The sequence below is a fragment of the Phaethon lepturus genome, unplaced genomic scaffold, assembly GCF_000687285.1.
Source record: "Phaethon lepturus isolate BGI_N335 unplaced genomic scaffold, ASM68728v1 scaffold38503, whole genome shotgun sequence".
Taxonomy (NCBI): domain Eukaryota; kingdom Metazoa; phylum Chordata; class Aves; order Phaethontiformes; family Phaethontidae; genus Phaethon; species Phaethon lepturus.
The window spans coordinates 22496-37310 of record NW_010529038.1 but is presented as its reverse complement, the minus strand read 5'-3'; the positions used below and the strand labels follow the sequence as shown (position 1 = coordinate 37310).

The window sequence follows — 14815 nt, the reverse complement described above, 5'->3', positions numbered from 1 at the left end:
GTCCTAGAACAGAATGACATACATTTGTGGTAGAAGTGCTGCCCTCTTTACAGGTGCTGTGGCCATTACCACTGTAAATATCGCTGCTGGAGCACTGAAACAGTGATGAGAAATTGTAGCAAAACTCAGGAGAGACATCTACATCCTATAACAGCATCAAGAATGATGGGGCCATTTTTAGTGTAAAATGGAGAATTGTGTGTGAAGGCATTCGCCAGCACAGGAAGGGATAAGGTGCTGTGAATGATGGAACGGGTGTCAATGGTAAGCTGAAAGCACAGCCTGATTCCTGAGTGACCTGAATTTCTTGGCTCTGTCCTTTGATTCTCATTCTGTCAAAGTGCAGCTTTCTCAAATATTCCAGTGAATTCAGGACCTTTTAAGTTACAGGACTGTCTGAAATTGATGTGAACTTTCATTATATTATTAACACTGAAAAGTGTACTGTAAATTGTACAAACAAGCTTTACACTCACAGCTCAGCCTTCTTCAGAGCTTGGCAGTGTGATATTATGGATTACTGCAGAGGACCCATGTCATGCTCCTAGTGACTTTGTTGCTACAGGATTGGCTTACTGTGCTTTTAATACACAAAATAAGTGATGTGGGGTTATTTCCTTTTCTTAGTACTGAAGTGTATAGCCATAAGACATAGCTATATAACTATAAGCACTTTTTTAATTTTTCTTTTTTTATTTTTCCTAAGTAGTGGGTTTTGTTATGGTAATGTAAAAAAGTATTTTCTCTGTTGAAATTAAAGGATGCTTCATAATCTGTGAGTCTTCACCCACAGGATTGATGGGTATTTGAGTTGTCACTGGAGCACCTTCTAGCACATATGGCTTGTCAGGCTTGGAATTTCATCATGAAAGCATGGTACAAGAGCTATTGGCCTGCCCAGTCTGTTTCCCTCCCAGTTTACAAGCAGTAACAACTTACGGCTCTTGAGCACTTTTTCACAAGCAGATATCAAGGGGGGTACCAGCTGGTGTTCTGTTAACAGGGGAATGCCGTGCATCACCCATTCCCTGCTGTGGATGAAAGTGGGTCTGCTGGGATGGAGCTCTGCTCTCCTGTGAGCTGCTTGCAATAATTCCTTCCTCTTTCCCCCTAGCCCTCCTGCCCAGCTTTTCATTGTGTTTGGCATGTGTCTTCTGGTTCTTGTCTTCATGTAGATTTTCGTATGGGGTGTGTAGGGTCAGGAAGATTGGACACAGCAGGACCTATTGAGTTTTGGGTGCGGCACTGCAGGAAAGACCCGTGAGAAGCTGTGGGAAGACAGCAGTTGAGGAACTTACCTCCAAGGAAGGATTATGTGAGCTGGGAGCATTAGCATAAAATCAGGAGGACTGAGATGGAGGACTGTTATTTTCCATGGGAAGATACTGTGAAGAGTAATGAAAGACCTGTTCATGAATTGCAGCAAGGAAACTTCAGGTTAGACATTAGGAAAACTTAATGTTAGAGCTAGCTGAGCACTAAATAGTAGTTGAGGAGAGTGTGAAATTTTTGGACATCACTGAAGAGCTTTAAGAATGAGTTAAATTAACATCTGTCAGGAATGACATCGGTATAGTTGATTCTGACTCTGGAAAAGTTGGTCTTCCTATGGTCCTCGAGATGTTTCTGTATCAGTTCGAGAACATTTGGAGCAAGAACAATTGAAAACTGATAATTTGTTAGCACCAAATCTGTGAGATCTATTTGAAATGTTTCTTAGCAAGACTGGCACAAAGTCTTTGAGACTGCTTAGTGAAGAGGCAAAATATGACAACTCAGGAGAATGGATGTACGCAACATGGGGAGTCAGCAGTAGAAGAACTTACTGGATGTGGATGTGAGCTGACTAGTGATGAGAATGGCAAGACTATGAGTTCTCTGTTGTTTGTGAACACAAAATTGCAAGGGTCGTGGTGTAGCTGCTGTAGTGCAGTATTAATCATTGCTCTAGGTTATTGAGCAGTGCCGTTGAGAGGATGTCCCGTCGCCTTGCTTCTGATCAGAGGGAGCTGCTGCGAGGACAGGCAGACCATGCGGCAGAGCCAGTCCAACAGCCTGTGGCCGTCAGAGCAAGTAGCCCAGCTCCCTCCTCCCAGCTGCATGCTTGCATCTCTCGTCCTTCTGTGGCTCTTCCTTGCTTGTCGAACTGACAGAAAAACAGTCCATCAAAAAAAGGGAAAGTTTTCCCGACAATTTGATGAGCTAAATTGGCTCGCTGGCTTGGCACAAATGAAGGGGAAGGATGATGTGCAGAAGAGGAGAGATCTACACTCTCTTGTAGCGGCAGAGGCAGCGAGCTGTTAAGCGGTCTTACTTGTCTGCACACTATGATCTATTTTTTTTATAATGTTGACAGCACGGAAGTGATCCTCTGAAGTATTTTAATCTCTTAAACATGTAACATGCTCTTCAAGTGCGAGTTTTAAGTATGTACCAGAGTTAATGACTGTGCTTGTGGATACTATGTCAACAGAATTGACAGTTGTGAAGAAAATTAGTTATCACATATATGGCTCACTTTGTACATTTAACGCTCAATTGCTGAGCACATCTAACTTGCCCCATGTGCTCCGTTTTCAAATAAAGCATTTGATTTATAAGAAAAGAAATGTAGCGGGGGTGTTCCTTTTTTTCAGCAGTTACGGGCTATAAGTCATTTCCTTTTTCTTGTATTCTCAGTGAGTCACTTTGTAAATGTTGAAAAAAGATTGCAAAATACTTTCTATGTAAAGGAACTCAAATTTCATTTGAGGCTTAAAAACTGAAGGAATATTAAGACTGCCTGGAAAAATCCATCTTTTGGGCCCATTGAACTCCCAGACAACAGAAAAACCTGGGAATTCATGACAGAAGGTTTTGGTAATATTCAGTAGTTTGAGGGTGTAAGAGAAATACAGCTCTGAATGCTAGATAAAGAGCTGAAAGTTCGGTGGGTTTTTATTTTTAATATACAGCATTCTTAAATCTTGAGAAGAAAATAAGTGGTTTGAGGAAGTTACAGGATGACAGAATAGGTTACATCCTATGATTATATTATTAATCTGGTTTATATTTTCAGTAGTAGACTTCCAATTCTCGTAAGTAATTTGGTAATTTTCATTTACTTTGTATAGCTAGGATTTAAGTTTTGAAGAAAAGTCAGTATAAACACCTGTTTCCTAGAAAGGGCATTGAGAAAGAGATTTCTCTTTGGTCTCAGTGGCTAGAGAGTTTCCCTACTGATTTGACAAACGTATCAGAAGCATCAATGACAAGTAATTTCCAACCACAAGGTTATCAGTGTTAGATTTTAAACCATGCTTCTCATGGTGCCAGATGTCTGCTGGATCAGATTTGGATGTTGTTTTTCAGCTTTTGGTAATCCTGGCTACCTGCATATACTGATTAACACCCGTTGTTTTAAGGAATTTTTTTGCATTATAATCACGCTTCAGAAGCTCTCTGTTCGTGAATTGTGACTATATTGTGCTAGGTACTGGGTATGCCTGAAAATTTGGTGTTTTATAAAAATCCCAAACATATTTACATTAAATTTTTAAAATTTATGTTGAATTCTGCACAAGTTCAACTTTCTATTGAGACATGACTCATTTTTTAGCTGTTAATTGTGAAACCGTGACTCAAACACCGAGCTAAAGATGATGCTGAAGGTATGGAGAAGTTTTCCAGAGGAAAATGAAATGCGATTAGAATTATTTAAGGCTCCCCAAAGGCAAATAAGGAGCTTAACGTTATTTTTGAAGAGGTGACTCAGGAAAGCAGTGTGGCAATCATTACTTTTGGCTGTGTCTAAGAGAGGTTTGGCTTTTGTACGTAGGTTTTGTCAGGGGCAGGCCTGGGAGATTTAAGGTCCCATCTGCAAAAGAGCCCCTGAAATGACAAGGTGAAATGAGAGGACAGAATGAGTGAGTTGATAAGTTACAGCAATTAGGATTTGAAAGAAGGAAGCAAATCCCCATTAGCTGTGTGTTTGGAGGTGTCCTGTGTGGAGTAATTTGGGAATGATAACCAGAAAAAAGAAAGCAGCATTGCTGACACTGAAAAAACCTAGTGTTCTTTAGTATAGGCTAACATTATTACATTATACTTCACCTTGAAGTTAGTGGAGTGCTTACAAAACATTTACAGAGAATCTGATTTTTACCTTGTATTGTCTATTATTTTTCAGCTGATATGAAAGACTTCTTTTCCATTATATTCATGTGAAACAAGTTCTTCTGAGAATTTAGCTTGATAAATATTATTTATCTTTATTTAAAAAAACCCCAAACTTTATACATAGGGGGATGCAGCTGTCATTCTTTCTCTGTTGAAAAGAGGCGGCGGGGGGGAAACCCCTAACCCTTACATGAAACAAGTAATCATATTGCTCTTTCTCTGTCTGCTGGGTAGAAAGCCTGGGAACGTGCTCTGGGGATTGTGCATTGTTATTCTGCCAGGACAGTGTGTGAAAGCTGCCTGTGGCCTGCACAGCGGCGTCCGAGTTTCCTCAGAAACTTACATCTCTCCTCACTGTTGTCTTCCAGGAAACGATCAGAGTCAATGTTACGGTGTTGAAAACCAGTGGAGAATTTCACAAAGGACAGGTTTGTCCGGTTTTTCTATTTATTCAGCAAATTAATATGCAGTGAAATGAAGTCTGCATGTAGATGCAAATATATTTTTTTGTCTGACTTTAGTCAGTACAAAGTGTGTTCCTCTGGGAACAGAATTGTAGTGTAAGGCCAGGAACCATACACTCATTCTGACTGTCTGTCTGTCTTTCAGGTTGTTTTTAATATCACCTATGTTAATGGACAGGTATATCTAAATGATTTTCCTATGAAAAGTGGGGTTGCCCACATAACGTGTCAAACAGTGATACGTGAGTATTCTCTCTTTTTTCTTCCCCCACCCTCCACCCTGGGGTATTTGGCTTCCGTGTTATCTAGTAACCAAAGCTTACAATGACTACACGTTCGCATACTCTGCAAACCTGAGCGTTGTAGAAACAAATGATTGCCCAGGGTAGGATAATTTTGCTACTAAAATGTGTGGGGAAAAAAAATTTTGCTGCCTTGTACTCAAGTCACATTCACATGCTTATATGTAAATGGTCTCATCTGAAATCCAGACTCTGCCTCTCTTTTTTAAAAGAATGTTCTGCACTACAATCTAGACAATGTAAACAGAAGGATGCAACTCCACCCTGCTAATGGCTCTGTCCCTAGGTTGGTTGGCATATATCCAAGAAGAGATTCAATAACAAAAGTATGAATTACTGTGAGGAAGATGTTTTAATTATCTCATTTCTGTATCTATTGGACAAACAAGTTTCTGCTGGATAGGATATTATAGCACAAACACCACAGTTTTGCTAGTGTCTTACAGTGGTTAATGGCTTCGAATGATCTTGAAACTGCTATTTTTTCTACTGATTCAATGCTGCATCTTTTGTGAAAGACCAGAAGGTACTGTGATTTTTTTTGAGATACACAGAGCATACTGTATAATAAATTAAACAAGGGCCATTTGATTTAAGCTTCTGTTGTATTCAGAATGATCTCTTGGTGGATCAGGTGCAGTCAGTCTCTAGCTTGGTTTCTGAGGTCATCCTCTCCTTGCAATCAGACATTTACTTAGAAAGTACTAATGCTTTTTCTAAATTGCTTCTCTGAGCCATGACTTTGTTTCTTGAACCTTTCCTTCCCAAGCATGATCAATTATTAGTCTGACAACATTTCTTTTCTGGAGAAGGAGAGCAGTAATTAATTTCTCTCTTTCTGGGACAGTTATGTTCCTATTGCTTCTATTTTTTCTACCCTAGGATAGAAAAACATGGCAAAATGTCATTTACCTGCAAGATAATTGACTCCAGAAAGATAGATATTAATTTAATGACCAATTCTGAGAGCTACTGAGCACTTTACTGTAGTTCCTATTAATTTCACAAATCATAGTTATATAGCTTGCAGTGACTACAGTTACGAACGTGAATCTGAAACAGTGAGAAAAAACCTGATTTGACCTGGGAGCTAGGAACCTGGAACTCCCTATCTCCGTGTTTGGGTCTGAGTCGTCAGCACAGTACCTCTCTCTGTTAACTGTAAACTAATGTTTAAACTATTTACTTACTAAATCCTCGATGATAGATTCAGATAATGTTTGTAAAATGCTAAAGGAATATTAAGATACTTGTTACCTGTTAACAGAGGGGAAGAATACCTCTGAATGCATGTAAAAACCAAAGTTGAGCAAAATATTCATGCTTTTGAATATTAGAGACCAAGTCTCCTGAATGGTATTGTCTTGACACTGTTGTCACACCATGCCCGGCACCTATATCCCCACTTGAAGTTCCCACAAATGTCACAAATGTCAATTTTGGAAGCGTAAGTGTCTTTCACTCCTGTTGAATGTTGTGGGGATTGAGCAGCCTGAACACATGAAAGGTTGGGACCACAGGGAGCTTCAGCAACTTGGCATCTTTCAGGCTTTGGTCCTTTAATGTATGCATGCTGCTGTAAGTTGGAAAACATTCAGCAACCAGGTTAGTGCTCTGGCTCACACCTATAGGCAGCCTTTCTCTTTCTCTCTAACCTCTTTCTCTCCTTCTGCCACTTATTTTCACAATGGAAGATATTTCTAAATGATGCCAAAAATTATTTTTCTATATTTAAAATAAGAAAAACAGCTTTATGAGGAAAGGGGTCATTGCATAAAAGTAATGAACATGCTGAGTTGTTACTGTGTAACTGGAAGACACTAGTCCGACATTCCCCCAGGTTGCCTCTTAGGCTCAGCTCTGCCAGTGACACACAGCACTAGGCGCTTAGAAACAAGGAGCAGTGCGGTCTCAGCTCGTGTACCTTGCTACCTGCTGGAGAGATCTGTCGCCGCCACCCTTGTCCTTCTGCAGCACTTCAGTTCTAGCACACCCTCGCCGGCAGTAGAGGCACGGTAGCTGAGGAGGGGGTACTAACTCTATGCAAAAACAGCGAGGGTAGGAAGGCAGTTCTCTGTGTGCTTGTGGAAAATTAGGTTGTTGACATAGCTGAAAGCTTTTGGGTAGGAAGAGAGTTTGAGGTGTCACGGTCACGTATGAGAGAAAACATGACGCTCATCTTGAGTAGTGTATGCAGTGTGCAGGGAAAAGAGCGTATTTGTTTCTGTATTGAGAGGAAGGGGAATGCTGTGCAACTCAAGATGTTTACCCAGGTGGCTGGCAGGGCTGTGGCATTACTCTATGAACTCCTTTGGACAACTAAAATAAGAATACAACAATAGTGAAGCCAAAGAGTGCTGCTTAGAGTGCTTAAATGCAAACCTCAAACGCAGGGATGCAGCATTGTTTGCAAGCTCCTTCAGTCTGGGGATCATACAGTGCTGCTGTTGTCTGCTGTCTTGTATCATGCGCTCCCAGTTTGAGCTGGTGATATACTGGTAAAAAATCATGGCATCTGTTTTACCTGTTGCCCAGATTCCTTCTTCTTTATAATAGCAGTTTCTCGAAGTGTTAAGGACATCAGCAGAGCACAGACTTCCGTACAACTGTTTGGGCGTCTCTGGTTTGATGCTAGTGGTCCTCTGTAGTTGTAATGACTTTACCATTCACATGCTACGTGTGCAAAGGCACCTGTGTCAGAGTTGCAACTGTTTGCCCCACAGCTGAATACTGCTTTCTGGTTGGGGTGGTTTCTCTTTGAAAACAGTGACATTGTATGTTAACAGTGGAGAATGGAAACCTGGATAACTTACCAGATCAGCAGCGCCTGGGAACTGTCAGCGTTCGCATCATGGTTCACGAGTGGCCTTTGGCATCCAGTTCTGATTTGCAGCTGATTGTCATTCAGGAAGAAGTGACAGAAATTGATGGAAAACAGGTAAAAAAAGACCCCAACATTCTGCTTGTTTTTAATTTAGGAGGGGCAAGTAGTTACCAAGGATTAAAATGTTCACACGTGTCTGGTTGGCATGTTTACAGCTGCTGAAGACAGCAAAAGTGTCAAATTTTTATTTCAGTACATGTCTGCATCTTTTGAATGCCAGACTCTTTTGAAGCTGGATTATGTTCTGCTGCCCTTTTTTTTTTTTTAAAGGAAAATGATGATAATACCACTGGTCCTTAATTAATTGCATGCCTAGCATGTAGCATTTTTTACAGGAACCTGCATCATGTCAAAATTTTACTTTGTTAATGAAAAATCCCACTGAGAGGTTTGAAGCTTTTCTGATGAGGTGTTTATCCCACTGCTAGGAGGGGAATATGTCCTGATTTGATAAAGTTGTTACACAATAGTAGTGCTGTATTTCAGATTTCAAACTAGACATCAAAATGCATTTCAGATTTTCACAGGAACCTGGTAAGAATAACCAGAAAGCTAATGCTGTTTCCTTAATTGTTCCTTTAAGTCAGAAGCTTTCAATCTTTCTCATTAGTTATCAGCTGACAGTAATGATCATCTGTTTCATTGCATTGTTCTGCGCATGTTTGAAGCAAAAGGAGACCATTGGTTAGCCTATGGCTCTGAAAGCATGAGTGAAACTGTATCACATGCTGCATTCCTTTTTTGATAATTATATTTCTACATAGCAGTTACAGTAATGGTCACAAACACTCTGGATTTCTGTCAGTTCTTGGCCTCACAATACAGTTATTGAAGTCACTAGGACTTACGCTGAATATGTTCTATATTATTAAATGAAATGGGTCCAGTGCATCACTGGAAGAGGAAGAAAAAACCTATTCTTTCAAGTTGTTGAAAAAAAACCAACCTTACTGCAAAAGCAGAAGTGTCCGTCTTGCCTCAGCAACACTTTCAATGTTTACAGGTGCTCTTTCACTATGTGCTTGAGTTTTCCATGCCCTAAAATGCCTCCCTGAAAGAGGATTGTAATGAGCTATGTAAGACTTGGTTAAAAGCCCATGGAGTGACTACCACATGCTTTTGCAGGGAGAGAGACCTAGTCTGTTCAGCATATTTTCTAATGTGGTATAGTCTATAGAAGTGTGGTAAGTAAAACCAAATAATACTAATTCATATTATAACATCCCTATGTCTAAATCTTAATGGCTTGGAGTTTTGTGACATGTATTGGTTTTCTCTGCCAGCCTACTTCACTCTTACTTTAAACTCAGTAATATCAACATTTGTGTCTCTCGTAGGTTCAACAGGAAGAAGTAACAGAAATAGATATTTTGGTAAAGGACCTGAGAGTACTTAGACACTCCAACTACACTGTCCCCTTGAAAGAGAGCATGCTGTATTCTATACCAAGGGACAATGACGTGTTATTTACACTTCCCAACCTCTCAGGAAAAGGTATCTCTCTTAGCTGTTATGTACTTTTATCCGTAGTTGATGTATTGCTTTACAAGGGCACAAGATCATCATTATTCCTGTGTTTTACATAGTGAAACGGTTTCTTCATTAACAGGGAAGTGTTTTGCTTTATGTGGTTTGTTTGTTTTTTTTTTTAAACACCTAAATTCAACTCTTCTACATTCTAGGTATTTTGTTTGTTTTCAACTCTGTTCTCCTTTGAAGCACTTGGTACTTGTCAATCTGCAACCCAGACATCTCACAGGAATAAATTTCTCTCTCGTTGCTATGATGGAGGTTTCTCTAAAGCTCCCCCTTTTTCCTGAGGATGAAGGAGAAAACTGGAGAGGAAATACCTGTCTGGGTCACTTCCAAACCAGAGAATAGTTTTATGTTGTTAAATTTGAATAACTTAAAAGGAAGAGAAGTTATTTGATGCCTTAGTCTTATTTCAGTTTTGTTTAATCAAACACTCTCAAGGATTTCATAGGAGATGAATATTTTTATCTAGTTCATCACCTTTTAATCTGGCGACAGCTGAAATTTACAGCTAAGGGCTGCACTGTAACACTGCTTCTGCTTCTTATCAAGTTCACTACAAGTCAAAACCAAAAAAGTCAGCCTTCTGTGTTCTCACTGTAAACCTGTGAGAACTGTACTGTAAGTATAGAAATGCAGCATGTCCTTGTTTTCCTGAATAATGAGTCAAATAAAAAGCAAGCCCCCCGCTACATCTAGCTTTTCTTCTTCAGATATTCAAGATCCACTGCAAACTACCAGTCAGTACCTCATCCGGCAAGTAGAAACTACAGTAGATGAAGAGACGTTACCTGGCAAGTTACCAGAGACCCCTCTTAGGATAGAACCTCCATCATCATACAAGGTAGTTTTGTTGTTTGTTTGTTTCTTTTAATGATTAGTATATGCCTTTAAAGACTGGTCTAAAAAGGAGAAACAAGTTTTTTAACTTCCTCTGTTTTTTCACCTGTTTCCCCAGAGATTACATGCATACCGCTTGGTGACATTTCTAGGAGGAAAAGTTGTAGTGACATGCTGCAGATAGAGCTGACTGTTATTCAATATTACAGTTTGAGGGAAGAAACTTCCTTCTCCACTTTCAGTATTATCTACAGAAACATACAAATATTATGTTTTCATCCTAGTGGATGTTTACAGAACAAACCAAACGCAGCATTGTTAGGATTCAGATAGTGGGTTTTCCTGGTGTAAAGACCAAACACAATATCCATTTAAAGATAGTAAGAAGGTATATAACATTCCTAGGCCTTTGTCTTTGGTCCTTCATTTTTAATTTGGAAAAAAAGAAAAGCAACATAGTATGTAATAACTCATTTCTGGAAGAGATAATTGCCATTCCTGTTTAACCTAGTATTGACTTCTCAGAGTGCTGTTTCGCTCATTTGTATTTGTTAAAGACTGGGACTTTCTATTGTGCGAGGTATCTGACAGTAACTGACTTCCACAGAAATCTAAGAAATCCCCCCAGCCAACCACGAAGAAGAACAGACTTTTACAGACATACTCTAGGAAACTTAAAAAACCGAAAACCTTCCTAAATTACCCCTTAGTGAGAAATTGTTAGATTGTTTTGTTTGTTTTTTTTTTAACTCCGCTACAAATCAAATGGGTTTCTAAATCCTGCAATGTCCTGACCTCACAGATACTTCATGACAGGGAGTTGTGATATTTACATTGTACCAAGCTAAGCATTTATAACAATTTCAAATATTGTTTACCTTTAAATTACATCATTTTTTCCTGACTCTGCTTGAGTGCTTACACCTCTGGGAGACGGGCCATTGATCACACCTGCCATAAGAAACACAGGAATGGCTTGAAAAGTTTCAGTCCCAGGTTAGGTAGGCATGGGCTTGATGGCTGCTTCTGTGGCAGAAGGAAACACTTTATAACTTACTGCTGAGACAGAAGGGCCAAAGTAGTAGGCTGAAAGTTACAGGCAGGCTAGAGAAGGAGCTACACCTCTCCCCAGGTGTGGGTAACCCTTTCCCTGCTGTACACTGCCAGGCTATCATAGCTGCTCTACGCCTAGGCCAAATAGCTCACCCTTCACCTGCTCTGTTGGAGTGTCCTTTATTTTTCCAAAGTGTCCTTTCCTTGCAGGGAGTTCTGCTAGGAGGATCAGAGAACTAAACCTTCACCTGTTCCAAACTTTGTGGAAAAAAGAGGTCTGAGTCACCAGTCAATTCCGTCCTGCTTTTATGTATGCTTACGCATACATAATTTCAAGTAAAACTATCACCGTGTAATGTGATTCACCAGTAGCTACAAAAACTTTACTTGTTATGTTTTGCAACCTGTCTTTTTATTTTTACCTATTTGGCTGCAGGTGATGTGCCAGTGGGTGGAAGACTTGAGAAAAGGATTATGCAGATTCTGGTTTCGATCTTTACCCATCTTCTTTAGTTTCATGGAAGTCATTGTAGTTGGAGTTGTTGGAGCAGCTCTTATTCTCAAAGTCTTAAAGGTGATTTTCCCTTCCTGTGAAAACAAGTAAGTAATTTTTGCTATTTTTTTTTTCTGATGAAGGCAAAACATGAGCTAAAAAAAGTCTTTCAAGAAGCAGCCCCATTCTCTAAGAAGATGATGGCAGCAATTTGGTGAAAAGGCACCAGTAACTTTCCATTCCAAGTGACCTCTTGACACACAGGCATTTCAGAGGAGCATGGGAAAATCTTTCATTGGAAATGTCTTTAGCTTGGCTGTCATCCTGCCAAATTTTTATCAAGCCTTCTAAGGACTACATTGTGCGACATCATTAACATAGCTCTGAGAGAGAAGGGTAGAAGCTAGAGCTAAACAATTCCAACAGCTCTAAACCTTTTCATATCCCTACTGTGTTGGAGTTATTATAGTAGTTATGAAAGGCCTCAAATCTGTCTTTGCAAATTTGTAGGGGAATTCCCCAAGAAGGAGCTATCTATGTAGGCAGCTTACAAGCCATAGCAATTGGTGCTAGCACTGGTGGCAAAATAAAATTTATTGACTGCAGATGGCTTTATTCACTCAATTGGTCTGTTACCAGCAACACTAACATTTTTTGGAGATGCAAGCTCTCAAAACAAGAGGTGGAAAGATGAATTAATAACTGCAGCTCAGAAATCAGTATAGATTTAGTGCTGGAATGGCACTGGAATGGCAAGCATGTACATTTTAAAGGAACCCAAGTCAGTTGTGGAAGACCTAACCCTTGGAACCACACATTCTTTCAGGAGAAGTGACTGACAGTGTGGTGTGCTTCATCACCCACAAGCACAGCTGGTGTCTTCAAATCCAGTTGACCAGCTGTGCTTCTGAATGGCCCTGAGTGCGCTTAATTTATGTATCCACCCAGGGATGCAAGTGGCCTTAGTGCTTCTGATGCAGCTAGGAAAAGGGAGAGTTGGAAGATCATGAAGGTTGGAAACTGCAGTGACAAAAGAGACCCCGATGCTTCACAAAGCATGCTGTCAGTTTGGAGTACTTCTTGTAACTAACTTGTTAAGAGAAACACTTTGTACTCCCAGGGTAGTAAGTAGCTTAACACTGTCACATGTGAAACTTTGAACTAAGTAGAACTAGGAAAAAGATCCTAATCCCCATAAACTGTTCAGTAAAGTGTCTGATGGCCTGTCCATGGCAGAGGTCAGCAGAGAGCAGAGGAACCAGCCTGCAGAAGTTTCTCTTCTAATTGGAGAACATGGAGCTTGTGCTTAAGCTTGTCAGAGCACTTCAAGAAACAGTTAACACTGGAAGGCTTGTCCTCCCCTGCCTTTAAAAAAAAAAAAACCTAAAACACCACCAAACCAAAAAAGCACCCCCAAAACCTCCCCAAAAACCACAGAGTCATTTTCTTGCTACCTGTATAAAGTGCTCAAGGTTTAATGCTAACCTAGCAAGAATGAGTAGATCTCATTTGGTGAATGACACAGTTGCAGATGTGAGCCAGGACCTCATCCCGAGTCTTTAATGCCATTTTACAGTACGCTGATAAAACTAGAGGCTTTAGCTAGTCTTGGAGAATTAGGTGCAAGAGCCTGACACTAGCTCCTGATGGCAGCCAGTTTTAGGCTATGAAATTGAGCATATAGAGCCTACACTGCTGGTATTTCAGATGTAGAAACAGCGTGAAGGGACCCCTCTGAAACCAGCCAGTACATTGTGGAACCAGTTTTCCATCAAATATTCACTCTAGCTTTACAAAAGAGGTATTACGAGGTTAATACTTAAAATTAATTTTAAAGTATTGTGCATTGATTTAAACTAAGTTTGGGGAGTTTAAGAATAAATCTAATTTTTAGAACACAGAATTGTTTTGTGTATTGTTTCTAATGCCAGGTAATCTTACCTTTCAGAGGCATCCTTCTCCTGGATCAAGTCAGCTTTGTACCTGTGATTACCATCAGCTTGCCTTCAGATTTTCCAGACAGGAAAAATAATTTAGATGAGAAAGCATGTACTTAATACTGTGTTTACTTTGGAGCTACTGTTTTTTAAAAACAAATTTTTAGTTGACCTGATATTTGGCACTTGATCTTATTACCTTGTTTGCTTCCTACTAAGAAAACTAAGTCAGTTGATTAATTGGTAAAGGGACACTCAAGCCGAGGCCCAGAGCTGACTTCCCTGTGCCTCTCTGTAAACATGCAGCCTTTTCAGAAGCTTAAGAATAAAACAGCTTTCCACCCTGAGGGCTACCGTTGGTTTTAACTTCTGTGAAGTCACTTTTCCACACCTCGGACAGGATGTTGGCTGCCTTCATGCCCATAGATAAACCAGGTCAGCTATCCCAAACAGCGAGATGATGACATTGAGGGTGTCCTGAAGTCTCCAGATAGATAGCATTCTTCAGAAAAGGACGAAGGAGTATCACAACCATCAGTTGTGTCTGCAAGCTTAAACAAAGCTGCCCAGCCTGGTTTCAGGTCTCTTAGGGTTGAGTGTGCCTTGCAAGGAAAATATCACTACCAAACATTTGTGTTACTCAAGTAATTTGACATTTTATATGTGCAAAACAAAAACTAAAAAGGCGGACTTATATTTCAAGCACTTTACACTTTTATGGCCCCTTCCACTCATAAAAATTGTTAGCACTTCTAAACAATGTTCTTTTTGTATCTGTGACAGCAGTGCTATGTGAAGTCTCAAAATCAAAAAGAAAATCCTACAAAATTCTACAGAAGTACTGGCTTACTATTGCTAGGTAGGCCCAGTCTACCCATGCCAATTTGTACTGTTAACATTTTTCAAATAAACATTTAAATTGTTTATTAGACTGTGTCCGTGTGTGTTCATGTATATTTAGTTACATAAAGTAGCAGTTTGCCAAATGTGTTAGTTACACATAATGTAGTTAGTACTGTTTGGGTTTTAGCTTTTCATTGTTCTTATTTACCAAACTTTTTTGTCAGAAGAATGACTAGGAATAAAAAAAGAACCTTAACTACCTGGCATTAGACAGTCATCATTTGAGTGATCAGAATTCTCAATGTTCA

The 14815-nt window shown here is 39.8% G+C and overlaps 1 protein-coding gene across 1 annotated transcript; it reads left to right on the top strand.

Moving 5' to 3' along the window:
- The first annotated feature begins 1976 nt into the window (after positions 1–1976).
- On the top strand, positions 1977–13784 carry GINM1 (glycoprotein integral membrane 1). Its single transcript, XM_010283830.1, has 8 exons — positions 1977–2069; positions 4527–4586; positions 4768–4864; positions 7711–7862; positions 9146–9302; positions 10055–10185; positions 11671–11834; positions 13676–13784. Exons 1-8 carry the CDS (start codon positions 1977–1979, stop codon positions 13782–13784), a joined length of 963 nt encoding a protein of 320 aa, XP_010282132.1.
- Positions 13785–14815: the final 1031 nt, after the last annotated feature.

Excerpts from the sequence above, each read along its gene's own strand:
- GINM1 (XM_010283830.1), top strand. The coding sequence starts at position 1,977 with ATGTCCCGTCGCCTTGCTTCTGATCAGAGGGAGCTGCTGCGAGGACAG. Across the intron at positions 4,587-4,767 it reads GAGAATTTCACAAAGGACAG|GTTGTTTTTAATATCACCTA; the intron begins GTTTGTCCGGTT and ends TCTGTCTTTCAG. Across the intron at positions 9,303-10,054 it reads TCCCAACCTCTCAGGAAAAG|ATATTCAAGATCCACTGCAA; the intron begins GTATCTCTCTTA and ends TTTCTTCTTCAG.